At 38.7% G+C, this 13,506-nt stretch overlaps 1 protein-coding gene across 2 annotated transcripts in view; it reads right to left on the minus strand.

Annotated features, from left to right (window-relative positions):
• Positions 1 to 13,501, minus strand: part of KIN (Kin17 DNA and RNA binding protein) — a 37,262-nt gene extending 23,761 nt beyond the window's left edge. Inside the window, exons 1-7 of one of the 2 annotated variants that reach the window (XM_060159949.1) lie at positions 13,352 to 13,501; positions 9,522 to 9,616; positions 7,275 to 7,318; positions 7,068 to 7,190; positions 6,041 to 6,222; positions 3,570 to 3,618; positions 2,564 to 2,621 (exon numbers count right to left, since the gene is read on the minus strand). In XM_060159949.1, coding sequence (XP_060015932.1) covers positions 2,564 to 2,621; positions 3,570 to 3,618; positions 6,041 to 6,222; positions 7,068 to 7,190; positions 7,275 to 7,318; positions 9,522 to 9,616; positions 13,352 to 13,465 — 665 coding nt within the window. In that variant the 5' untranslated portion in view covers positions 13,466 to 13,501. The remainder of the gene's footprint in view (positions 1 to 2,563; positions 2,622 to 3,569; positions 3,619 to 6,040; positions 6,223 to 7,067; positions 7,191 to 7,274; positions 7,319 to 9,521; positions 9,617 to 13,351) is intronic. The other variant, XM_060159959.1, reaches the window with a different exon arrangement.
• Positions 13,502 to 13,506: the final 5 nt, after the last annotated feature.

Below are 13,506 nucleotides of genomic sequence, written 5' to 3' on the forward strand. Positions count from 1 at the left end.
GAACTGAGTAATCTTTGTTCCAGCAATGGGGAAGCAGGGCTTATCTTTGTGCCTCACACAGCCTAAATTATCCATTTTTGATATCTAGATAACTTAGTTAATTCTGGGTTTTAAATATATGAGATATAAATCAACAGGAAAATAAATCCCAACCTCTAAAAAAATATACCATAATTTCAGAAAAAGAAAACTTAGATAGTCTCTCCATTGTATTATCTGCAACACTATTTTCACATTATTATAGACAGTTGAGACTGAAGTCACAGAACTTGGTCAAATAGAACTAATGTTTTTACTAAATCACAGTTTGGCATAGGGATGTAATAGGTTGAATAGCAGACCCCCAAAGCTATCAGGTCCTCATCCTTGGAATCTACAAATGTCACCTTATTTGGAAAAAGGGTCTTTACAAATGGGATTAAGTTAAAGATTTTAAAATGAGATTATTCTGGATTATCTGGGTGGGCTCTAACTGCAACCACATGCATCCTTTAAGAGGGAAGCAGGGACTTCCTTGGTGGTGCAGTAGTTAAGAATCCGCCTGCCAATGCAGGGGACATGGGTTCGATCCCTGGTCCAGGAAGATCCCACATGCTGTGGAGCAAATAAGCCCGTGCGCCACAACTACTGAGCCTGCGCTCTAGAGCCCGCGAGCCACAACTACTGAACCCCACGCGCCTAAAGCCCAAGTTTCGCAACAAGAGAAGCCACTGCAATGAGAAGACCGCGCACTGCAACGAAGAGTAGCCCCCGCTCGATACAACTAGAGAAAGCCCACGTGCAGCAACGAAGACCCAACACAACCAATCAACCAACCAAATAAATAAATAAATAAATAAAAATTAAATTAAAAAATAAATTTAATAAAAAAGAGGGAAGCAGAGGGGGATGACACACAGAGGGGAAGGTGATGTGAAGATAGAGCAGAGATAAATCTGAAGGAATGCAACCCAAAGCCCAGGAATGCCTGCAGCCACCAGAAGCCAGAAGAGGTGAGTAACAGATTCTCCCCAGAGACTCTGGGGGGAGCACAGGCCTGCAGACACCTTGATTTTGGCTCAAGGATACTGATTTCAGAACTCTGGCCTCCAGAGACAGAATCAATTTCTGCTGTTTCAAGCCAACTAGTTTGTGGTAACTTGTTACAACAGCCATAGAAAACTAACATAAGGGCGATCAATTTGGGGCCCAGTGGGACCAATCTCAGCATTCATCTACACTTAGGAATAACAAATAATAAAGGAAAATAGAAACACATAAGGGTCCAAAACTATATGGCATGTGTTAAGATATACTGCAGTCTGTCTTCCTGGTCATATCACAGCAATACTTTGAAAAGAAATTTTCTTTTCAAATGTACCATATATAGAACCCAATTAACCAATTTCTTCATGATATCTAATACAGATGTTACTACTGAAACACTTTGATCAAAGTTAAGACAGTTGGCAAGTCATCCTGAAGCAGTTAGGCACTGCTGACTCAGACTGCCCGTTTCCTTCAATTCTCCTAGACACTTATTTAGTCGTGCAAATAACCACTAGCCTGTAAACCAAAAAGAAAAAAAACTCCCACCAACAAAAAACTGAGTTAGGTTAAATAAGCACCATGTGGAATATTAAGTAAAACAGCAAATCACCCAGCTTAAAACTAAATTCCAGTAGATACTGAATATACAGTGCCCTTCTGAATATCCTGTCTGATTTATCTTTTCACCTCCATAACCAAACTGAATGCACTGCACATCATAAGTACTGCACAGATATTCGGTGAAAGAATATATGAGAACTGCAAGAGAAGAGAACATGAAAAGTAGATATAAATACCTGACTACGTGCCATACCAGGGCTTGAAAAATTGCAGTTGAGGGCCAGATCCAGTCTGCTGCCTGTTTTTATAAATAAGATTTTATTGGAACACAGCCAAGCTCATTCACTTATGTATCATCTATGGCTGCATCCTCGCTCTGAGAGCAGAGTTAAGTGATGACAAAGACACATGGCCAACAAAGTCTAAAATATTTACTATGTGGCTCTTTATAGAAAAGGCTGGTCAAGTCTTGCTCAGTACCACACCATCTAGAAGGGAAGGCAATTATTACTGAGTGTCTACTAATGCACTTATATTCTACTAGGTGCTAAGGAGATAGTTGAATAAGTTAGTCTCTGTTCTCAGAAAATCATAATAGAGCAGGTAAAACAAGAAGTGTGTACTCCAGTTAACAAACTTCATAGTGGGCTATGACAGAAAACTGAATAGTATTGCCATAGCACAGAAAGAACCATTAAGTGGAGAAGCTTTCAGGGAGAAGCTAATGTTTACCATGTGAAGCATTTAATGAAAATGAGCTTTTCCTTAAAAGATATAATCAGCTCATCACAGGCAAATAAGAAAAAAACCAGCTCCTAAGAAAATAAAACAAAACAATCACTAAACAAAAAGGAAAAAGAGATGAAAATAAAAACCAGAAAAAAATAATTCACAGTTCTGCACCTTTTAAAATGTAGTAATCAACATTTCATCCAAATTTTCAGGTTCTAAGATACCTGTTCACATAGCTCACCTTGATTTGGAAGATGCTCCTCCTGAACTACATGCTCCTTTATTCAAATTAAATGTAACTGGAAGAAAAGAATTGGTATTCCATATATATTTCAGGAAAATTATAATAAAACATCAGATATAATAAAACAAAATTATAATAAATATCACAATGCAGCTATGTAGAAATTCATGGACATTTTGAATACATGAGAGCTGGAATGCTCCTACCCAGAGATCATAAACTCCTGTAAAATATACTGGACTGATGCTTACAGAGCTGCGAAAGACCATCACATGATGTAGCAGACAGCCTTGGCCACTTCCCCACTCCACTGCCCCTCTCCCCTTGGTAACAGGAATCCAATTTTGTTTGGGTGTCCATACCACTCACGTATGGCTTGGAGGATGCTACGGTCTGAAGGTTTGTGTCCCCTCCCAAATCCAAATGCTGAAAACCTAATGCCCAAGGTGATGGGACTAGGGGGTGGGACCTATGGGAAGTGATTAGTAAGGCTCTTTGGTCTAAATCAATCAAAATAATTCCACTCCCTTTCCAAGTGACTATTTTTGAGGTGGACATGTGATACAGTTTGGTCAATGACATTCAAAAGGAAGTCTGCTGGTGGGAAGAAGGTCTTCTAGGAAAAGTTTCCTTGCTCACAGGGGACTCCAAAGGACAGAGATGCTCTCTGTCTTCTTCTGGACAATACTGAGTCTGCATATGATGGCTGGACTGCCGGCAGCCACCTTGTGTCCAGCTACTGATAGTGTGGCATCCGGAACCATCCTACCTCTGGGACTCTTGGTATGCAAGGTATTTCCTTATTGTTTACGCTCATTTTACTCAGTCTGGTTACTTGTTGCTGTAGGCATTCCATCCAATTCATTGTTATCACCTTTTCATTTTACTGAGGAGAATAATCCAGACAGATAACACCTCTTGCTCCCAAACATGTTGCTAGCTTTTGGCAGAGCCAATACAAAAGCATCCATATTAAAAAAGGAAGAAAGAAAAGTAAAACTACCTTTTTCTTCATCATTTTCTCTGCTTAATTCCGTAAAAACAGGGACTTCCTTTAAAAAAAAAAAGTTTGAAGGTTTGGTTCACAACTGCATTTACCATCAATATTCAATAGTCCTTAATTATGACTTGCTACCTAAAATGGTTAAGATACTAATTAAGAAATTATATGTATTGCAAATATTCTCCAATAAAGAATTATTCTACGGGGGGGAAAAAGTAGCTTTTCTGTACCGAACTGCAGAAGTTTACCTACATTTTTATTTCTATTACAATTTAAGCAGGAAACAACAACATAAAGCAATAAACTCTAGGAATCTTAGCTAGAGGATTACTTTAAACAGCAAAACCTTTCTCTTTTGTAGTACGATTTAGTGTAATGATCAAGGGTCTAAGACTGACTTGAAGAAGACTGTGTATAAAATCCTCCTCTGCCACCTATGAGTCTTGTCATCTCAGTCAATCTCATCATCTCCCTGAAGGCTCAATCATTACATCTTTAAAGTAGGGATAACCTACATATTTAGAGTTATGATAAGGGTTAATTAGGATAATATAAATAAAACACTTAGCATAGTGCCTGCCATAGTGTTTGATAAATGTTAATTGTTGTTACTACTGATAAATAAGAAGGATGACCTTGAGATCTAGCTAAAATATTTTGTTAGGTAATGTCCATATAGGATTTCACAAAGGAACACAAAAGAACATGATCTTACTTTGAAAAAATTGATAAGTTTAAATGTAGAATGAGGAAGCACTGATCAATAGAATTTCCCCTGCTTTTTGGGTAAAGATACTGTTTACACCTGAAAAGTACAATTAACTTGAAGGTTTTAGCAATATTAAGCTAAAATGTTACAGAGCAATAATGTTATTCCAAAAAGTAAACCTCTTTCCTCAGTACAAGATGTGAATCCTTTGTGATTTCCACGATAGGAAGTTATAATATTTTCTCTATTGAAAATGAAGATTTAAATTTTTAAAAAGCAAGAGAATAAAAAGCTTTCAGTCTTAAGGAGTTTAAATTTCACATTTACAGCAGTTTAAGCACTGTTCCTGTTTTAATTTAATGTAGAAAACTTCTCAAAGATTGTGTGACAATATGCATGTTAATGTAAGTAACGTAACACACACTCACTCTCTCACTTATCAAAGAGTTCAATCAACATGGTACAAAAGTTGATTCACAAAGTGATCCTCACTGATATCTTAATTCTCATCGCCTGCTACTTCCTGCATCACTCTGTACTCAACGGCTTATACAACATGTGCTCAACAATGATCAGAGCAGCTGTATTCATAATAGCTAAAAACTGGAAACGAGCCACATGCTTCTCAACAGGAGAATGGATAAATAAATTATATTATATTCGTAAAATGAAATACATCAATCAAAAAAAAGGGTGAAGCACTGATAGGAAAGGATGTAGATGAACTACACATACAGAACATTATGGTGAGCTAAGGAAGCCAGACACAGAGAGAACAAACTGGATGATTCCATTCCTACAAAGTTCAAGGGCAGACTAAACTAACCAACAGTCAATAGTATATCAGAACAGTGCTTTCTTCTTAGAGGACAAGGAATATTAATTGGGAATGGGCATGAGGGAACCTTCTAGGATACTAGAAATGTTCCATATCTTGATCTGAGTGGTGGTCACATGGACTACCTATCTATTGCTCCATCCATCCATCCATCCATCTAAAGACACATACATATGTGAAAGTTCATCGAGCTGTAACCTTAAGATTAATGCACATCATCCACTTTACTTCACGTGTGCTACACCACAATAAAAAGTTTTTAAAAATACTAAATGGCTAGTAGTTTCACATACACACTAGGCTGTATTTTCCTGCTCACACACAACTTCTAGTATGTAAGCTCCTTGAGGGCAGGGATTTTTATCTTTTGTCCACTGGCTGTATCCCCAGTGCCTAGAAGAACGCCTGGCACACAGGAGGTGACCAATAAACGTCTGTTGGAATAAATGCCTTGATCTAGTTATTCTAACACCTGAACCAACTTTATCATGCTTTCCCTTCCCCATCTACCTGGATTTTACCCATTAATTCCTCAAGACTCCTCAGCCTAGGGGATGTAGCTACCTTCAAATATTCTAGGTCCTCCCCAGGCTGGAGCAAGTGCCAGCCCCTGTGTTCTCACACACTGTGTTCATCCCCAGCACTGCATTAATTACAATCAGTTGAAACGCTCTGTTTATGTCTTTGCCACTAGGTACTGACTCTATTTTAGAGATGAGGAAACTGAGGTTTAGAAGATTCCATAATTACACAAACTTGTGAAGTCAGTAAGTCAGGAATGGACCCAGGTTTGTCTCAACTCCACAGCCTGGACTTTTATACTTGGCTATGCCCTTTCTCCTACAAAACTCGTTCAAGGCTTAAACAAACAAGCGATTTTGCTTCTTCAGACCTTTGTCTAGTCCCCCTCTTGATGATGCCCACCTGCTCTCTCCCCTCCAGACCTCTTCTCACTTGTTCTTGAATAAATTTGGCAGTTTTTTCTTCATCATCAAGGTCCTGCTTCTTCTTCTTCTCTAGTTCCAGCTGCCGGCGGATCGTCTCAGGGTCCCTATCTATATACTGAATATACCAGCCTTTTGGTGTTTCGTCCACTTTGCACAAGCCTTAAAAAAAGTAATGGATTTAAAAAAAAAAAAAAAGCAGTAACGGACACTATAATTTTGAATACAATCAAAGCTGAAAGTACATATAAATGTGGTCTCTCTCTGCAGTATTTACTCATTCATTCAAATACACTCATTCAAACACATTCAAATACACAAATTCATACAGCACGTGAATTTTCCATATTTACAGTTAGTGACATTTAGACTTTAATTGGAATATTTTAACTCTTTAAAGAGAAAAGAAACATTATTTTGATTTTTGACTAGGTTGAGGCAACACATTTAAACAAGGAAAACATTTAAAAAAAGCATTATCTTGCTTAGCAATTATTCAACTGTCTCTAAGTACTTAATATCCACTGAGTACAGGATATTCTAACTTAACCAAGCAGAAATCTTCCCCAAAATGGAATAAAGAAACACACTCAATAACTAATACCCTGATACAAAATTTCTTTCTCTGTTCTTTTCCTGAACTTTCCATCCTATTAGAAATGGAAAAAGAGGCAGCAAATTTAAAAACTGCCTTAAGAAGGGGTAACAAACATTTCCAAAAGTGCAACGAATGTAGTGGGAAAAGTGGAAGAGGACGGGTACTGGTCCTTAACCTAACGAGTGGATGCTTCAGTGATGTACCTTTGCACTGCTGAAAGAATCACTCCAGACGCTCTTACACACCTGCAGCGCACAAAATCAATCCTGGAAGATTATGCTCCCCTCCGCCAGTTTCTAATTGCCCTACTCATCCTCTTTTTCATAAATTTACACAGAAAATATGATCATTCTCCCCCTCCCTGCGGTGCAGCCATATAACAACTGTTCACATCATGTCTTGTTCTTACCTTCTCTGCCCAGCCACTTAGTAAAATCTGTCAGCGTCTCCCACTGCGTGGCGTTCATGTGGATATGCTCTCGGTGGCTGATGTACTCATTGTAAACGATGTTGTTGTGAACCCTCTTGGTTCCTAAGAAGAAATTAGGACACTGCTGACCCTGAGCAGATTATGAGATTATAAAGTCATTATGTGCACAAGACTTAAGATACTTACCAAAGCGTCTCCTGAGAAGTTCTAGGAAGTCATTTCGGAATTCCCTAATAAAGCAGGGAGGGAAAGCATTAAGGTGATTTCTACAAATACATAGCATCACCTTCCTGAAATTTAAGCCATCATACAGTTTGCATGAGCACATGATATATAAAACATCTACGTTAATATCTGTTCCGAACTTTTAAAAACTGAACGAGGGAAAAATCCTGAAAGATTACAGCTTTCAAGAATTAAAGTTAAAAGTCAAGTTGGAGTTGGAACTTTTTGTCTTGGTAAAGGTGGCACAGCAAAAGTGACCACACATCTTTGGAGCGGATTCTTCATGGAGTCTCAGTGCTACTGAATGTGGCATAATTATCCTATTCTATTGATAATAAAACATGAAGTTGGCACTTAATGTGTCCCTCTGAGCTGAGCACACTGTGTTAAGTGACAGATAAACATAGGTGAATAAGACATACATTGTGACCAAGACGTTTACAGGTGAAGAGAAAGAGAAGGCTGCTCCCATCTGGCACAGAGACATGAAAGCATCACTTGATATTTGAGAAATGACAGGCATATAGACAATAGTTATTTCAAATTAAGTATTCAGTAGATATTTTCTCAAAAATAAACAAAGTGAGCCTGTCAGGTCAAGAAAAACAACTGACAGTATTTGTTGCCAATGATAAAATTTGAGCTTTCAAGCAAAAAATGTGAATTCTGGTAAACTAGTATCCACCACCATGAGGTGTTTCCCAATACTTAAAGATGTTTCTGACAGCACCGAGTTGACATTAGTGAATATGATTTTATGATATTGCATAATAAAATGTATCACCATTCAGAATTTCAGAATACCTGTGTAACTCAATGAAGCAATATTTTCCAAATGACTGATGTGTGATGTTACAAAACCATACATGGGTACAAGATCCACTTCAAGTAAAAGATCACATGGATTTTAATGTCATAGAGTACAAAAGGTTTGCTAGGGGCTTCCCTGGTGGCACAATGGTTGGGAGTCCGCCTGCCAATGCAGGGGACACAGGTTCGTGCCCCGGTCCGGGAAGATCCCACATGCTGTGGAGCGGCTGGGCCCGTGAGCCATGGCCGCTGAGCCTGCGCGTCCGGAGCCTGTGCTCCGCAACGGGAGAGGCCACAACAGTGAGAAGCCCGAGTATCGCAAAAAAAAAAAAAAAAAAAAAAAAAAGGTTTGCTATATGGTTTCTGATTCCACATTGCAACTAATCTTTAAGAAACTACCACGCCATTGTGTTTCAATGTAGTATCATAGAAGAATAGCCAAAATTATGTGAAAAGGCTATTAAAATACTCCCCCCGCTTCCAACTACACATCTATGTAAAAGCTGGACTTTCTCTATGTATTTCAACCGAGCAACATTTCAGAAGAGAATGAAGGTAGAAGCAGATGTGAGAATACAACTGTGTTCTATGAAGACAGACACTGAAGAGATTTGCAAAAATGTAAAACACCACCACTCTTATTTTTTTGTGTGCTTTTTGTGTGTTGGAAAATATAGTTAATTTTCATGTAAAAATGTTATTTTAACTGTAATAGGCTTATATTGTGATTTTAAATGAATAAATTTTTTTTAATGTCTCAGTCTTAATCCCTAATTTACAAGCTATAACCCACATAAACAAAAGTCTTTGGGGTTTAATACCAAAAGGTCTAAAACCCTGGAAAGAAAGAAAGGGATGGAGGCAAGACTAAATATTAATTGTAATAATAATAATTAACAGCTAATATTAATCGAGTACTGACCACTCTTCTAAACACTTTCAAAGTATTAACTCATTTAATCTTCGCATAAACCCTATGAAGGAAAGACAATACTTGAAAGGTACAAAACCTACAGATGAGGGAACTAAAGCACAGAGAAACTGTGTAAGTTCACCCAAAGTCACACAGCTCCTGAGTGGAGAAGCCCAGCTTTGAAGGACTTAATGACAAGCAGTCTGACTCCAGACCTGTGCTCTTAGCCACAATTGTTTTAGACTGAGCAATGGTTTTTCATATGTTTGAAGTGAATGGAAGAAAGACTGATTTGTGAGACATACTTTTTTAACAATTCCACACAATGATAAACTGTCAAAACAAAAACTGAGCACAAAGATAATACAGCTATCACATTAATACGTAAGGAATAAACAGAGCTTCCAATATATTAAATATTAAGCATCTATTAAATGTCCAACTGAATAAAGCTTATGATATAAGGATGGCTTTGAGTTACTTACTCTGAAAAATAATCCATAAACTGCTGAGGATTTTCTGAAGCCAGCAACAGTTGTCTCTGATGAGATTCGGACATACAATGACACTTAAAGCCATTCTACAAAAATGTAAAGGTAGTGGTTAAATCTTGATTTAGCTCATTATAATAGGCCCTAAATATAAGTATTTAATTAAATCCTAAAGAGCTGCTCTTCGATGATAAATTGTAAAAAATAATCAAGTCACTGGCTGTAGGCACCCTATCGTTCTAAAAAAATTTTTTTATAAAGTTGAGTTTTGCAACCCTGCTAATCAAAGAATCCCAGAAGATTAAAGAGACAGAAAAATCCTGCTTTAGAAAACAGACATTAGTAACAAACATTACAGGGCACAGTAACAGAAGAGCGATTTTATTTTTTGACTCAATTTAACAAATTCCTATTGGGCACCTACTTCATACAAAGCGTTATGCAAGCGTTTTGAGGACTACAACAAGGTAAAAATGGGTCATTAGTGAATTTCCATTAAGGAAACTATTTTCACTCACTTTCCTATACTTTAGCTCATTACCCAAAATACACTTGCATTTTATACATAAACCTTATTTTATCATACTAAATCTATATCTTCTTCAGATGATTGTAAAAAACATGCAAGTTTTGACTTTGTGTCTATTCTACTTAACATTTGAACCTGATTCTCCACTAGTAAGAGAAATGAAAAATGTGCCTCTCCTCTGTCTCCCCTATCTTGGTGAACAGCACTGTCCTGTACCGTCACCCGGCCAGGACCCAGGACAGCATCCCAGAGTCCTCTACCTCCACTCAGCACTACGTCTACTCCGCCGACCTAATAACTTACCCAGTCCCTCGGCTCAATCCTATTGCCACTGCCCTGATTTCAACACTCAATCTTGCTTAGAGCAGTTTCCTAATCTTCAGTCATCCACAGATGCCTACACAATTCTTGCCTCTTCTGTGCCCTACCTATGCATTACTCTTCCTTAACTGCGTCTTAAAAGGAGACTTGATATCAGTCTCATAAACGAAAAACCAGCACCACTTCCCATAAATTACAAATAAATCAGTAAGATGAAAGCAAAATAATGTTATTAAATTCTAGAAACTCAAGGGAGTGGATGGGCAGGAGGGGAATACTCCGGATCTGACCTCCCTCCCCCTCATTCTTCCGGTATTAGAGACAGAGACAGGGGAGGGGGCTTGTAGGGGTCAGCTTCTCCTCCCCTAGGCAGGGAAGGGCAATGAACAGATGTGAGGGTAAACAGGTCAGAATCACCCCAAGTGTCTTACTCTGAAAAGTAGTAATTAAAAGAGAGAATCAAACGTGTCTTCTCTTTCCCTGAGGAATTCTGTTTTAGGATAACATTTGAGGATAACCAAATAACCCTAGTTAATGAGAAAAAGCTCATTTTTTCAAAAGAATGGTGGTCAACAATAAATGTAAAAAGAACTAGAAAAATAACCACTTTTCAACTCCTAATGAAATAAGTGACTCAAGCAAAGATGTTAAAACACATGAGTAAAAGGCTGATGGGAAATTGGAGCTATAGGCACGATTCCACACTCCACTAGTATTTGTTACCAGTTCCCCCATAGTTACTTGCTCTTGCAAAGGGGAAAATATTACTTTCCAACATTACTTTACAGGCTGTCAACTGTACTCAATTGTGCTTAGACTCAGACATCATGGGCTTCCTTATTGATGCAATGTGATATACACAGGGGTCACCCTTTCAAGGTTTCTGCTCCCAAATATTAACCTGGAACTAATCAAGCCTTTCAGACCTAAGTTCCAGTTTACAAAACTACAAGAGTTAGAGAAAGAAGACGAACGACAACCACAAGAAAAGTTAATTGTTACAGGGGGAATCCTCTAGGATCATTACTGGCCTAGCCTCTTCAAGTCAATGTCAAGAAAAACAACAGAGGGGAAGGGAGGGAATTCTATTTTAAATTTAAAATTGAGAGAGAATTAAAAGTCCTAACACCCGACACCACAGAGATTTTTAGGGCAATGCAACTATTCTGTATGATACTATAATGGTGGATATTTGTCATGATACATTTGTCCAAAGTCACAGAATGTTCAACACCATGAGTGAACCTTAATACGAACTATGGACTTTGGTGCTAATGATGTGCCAATGTAGTGTTACTGATTGTAACAAAAGTACCATTCTGTTGCACCAGGCTGATGGTTGGGGAGGCTGTACATGTTGAGGGCAGGGTGGGTACGAGAAATCTCTGTACCTTCTGCTCATTTTTGCTGTGAACCTGAAACTGCTCTAAAAAATAGTCTATTTTTTAAAAAGTTCAAATAACCAAATCCAATGTATAACTTTTGACTGGATCTGGGTTTTTTTGTTTGTTTGTTTTTACTTTATTTTATTCAGGTATAGTTGATTTACAATGTTGTGTTAATTCCTGCTGTACAGCAAAGTGATTCAGTTTTTTATATATATATACATACATACATATATAATTTTTTCATATTCTTTTCCATCATGGTTTATCACAGGATATTGAATATAGTTCCCCATGCTAAAAACACTGTTTAAAAAGCATTTATGGGAACAATTGAGAAAATGTGACTATGGAGTATGCACCAGATGATATGAATAAATATTTATTAATTTTGTTACGTGTGATGACATATATTGTGGCTATATAGAAAAATATCCTAATATTTTAGAGGAGCGTATTTAAATATTTATAGGTGAAATACCCTGATGCTTGTAATTTACTTTACATATTTCAGAGAAAAGGAAACATGGCAAAGTATTTAAAATGTTAAGTGAAACTTAAAGTGTTAAATCTGGGTAGTGGATATATGGATGTTCCCGGTACTAGTCTCTAGTTTTCTGTGTAAGAATTTTACCTTGACTAGTAGTAAAGAGAAATGAAAGAGAATAACTGTATCGATGTTATTCAACGTGAGGCCCACCTAAAGTATCTCATCCCTCACTTGCAGAAACACTGGATTAGATTATTCCAAGTGCCCAGTGCTCTTCCTTTCCTACCCAATTCAATCTCCAGAGAAAAACGTGATCCTGTCACTAGCCTGCTCTCAATTTTTCCAGGTGCTTCATCATCCATCTAAATAATGGGGAAAAATGTAAACTCCACAGCACAGCAAAGTTTTTTCAAGATCTGCTCAAAGACCCCTTGAGCCACCTTACACATAATTCACTCATTTAAAACTCACAACAATCTTACAAGTAGGGACACTTACTATTCTCACTTTTCAGATAAGTAAACAGGCAGAGACAATGTGACTTGTCGGCTTCCTAATTCTGATTCTGACTCCAGAGGCCACATCTCACTCGCAATAACATCCTAGTCCTGGCACATGGCAGGTGCTCGATAAATGCTTGTTAGGTGACTAGTGTGCAAGAGCTTAGTTCTCCTTTTTCATCTGATCCCGAAAAGAGGCGTACACCCTGATCATGTCTAAGAGCCACGTCAAGTCCGAGACGTCTGTTACTGTCACTCCCGGGCGTCCGGCTCGGCACTGTTCACCCCCCGTTTCTTGACGACTTGAGTGGGGTCACTTCTCCGAGGGCTGCAAAACCTTTTCTTACTTCACTTCTTTTTTGGAGTTAGACTGGGAAACAAGGAGGTGTCAAAGGCCACTGGTTCCCCGCCAGGACGGGGGCTGAAGGGAAGGACGGCCCTACTGAGTTGAGTCCTTCACTCACCCTGCGCAGCCCCCACGACTAGGGACTGGAGACCCAGGCCCTCACCCCGGCGTCGGGGACCTCAGCCTGCATCTCCAGCGGGGTCCCTCCGGGGAGAGGAGGGGGTGGACACGGGGTCGCCCCGGGCCCGCTTACCTCGTCCCGGCACTGCTTCTGGCACATCTGGCAATACCAGCGCAACTTCTGAAGCCCCTTGGACTTGATCCTGTTGGCGATGGCCTTAGGGGTAAGAAAATCTGATTTCCCCATCGCGCCCTCCGCAGCAACAACTTTCCGCAACCCAGAGCCTG

Source organism: Lagenorhynchus albirostris, chromosome 1 (genome assembly GCF_949774975.1).
Source record: "Lagenorhynchus albirostris chromosome 1, mLagAlb1.1, whole genome shotgun sequence".
In the NCBI taxonomy this organism is placed as follows: Eukaryota; Metazoa; Chordata; class Mammalia; order Artiodactyla; family Delphinidae; genus Lagenorhynchus; species Lagenorhynchus albirostris.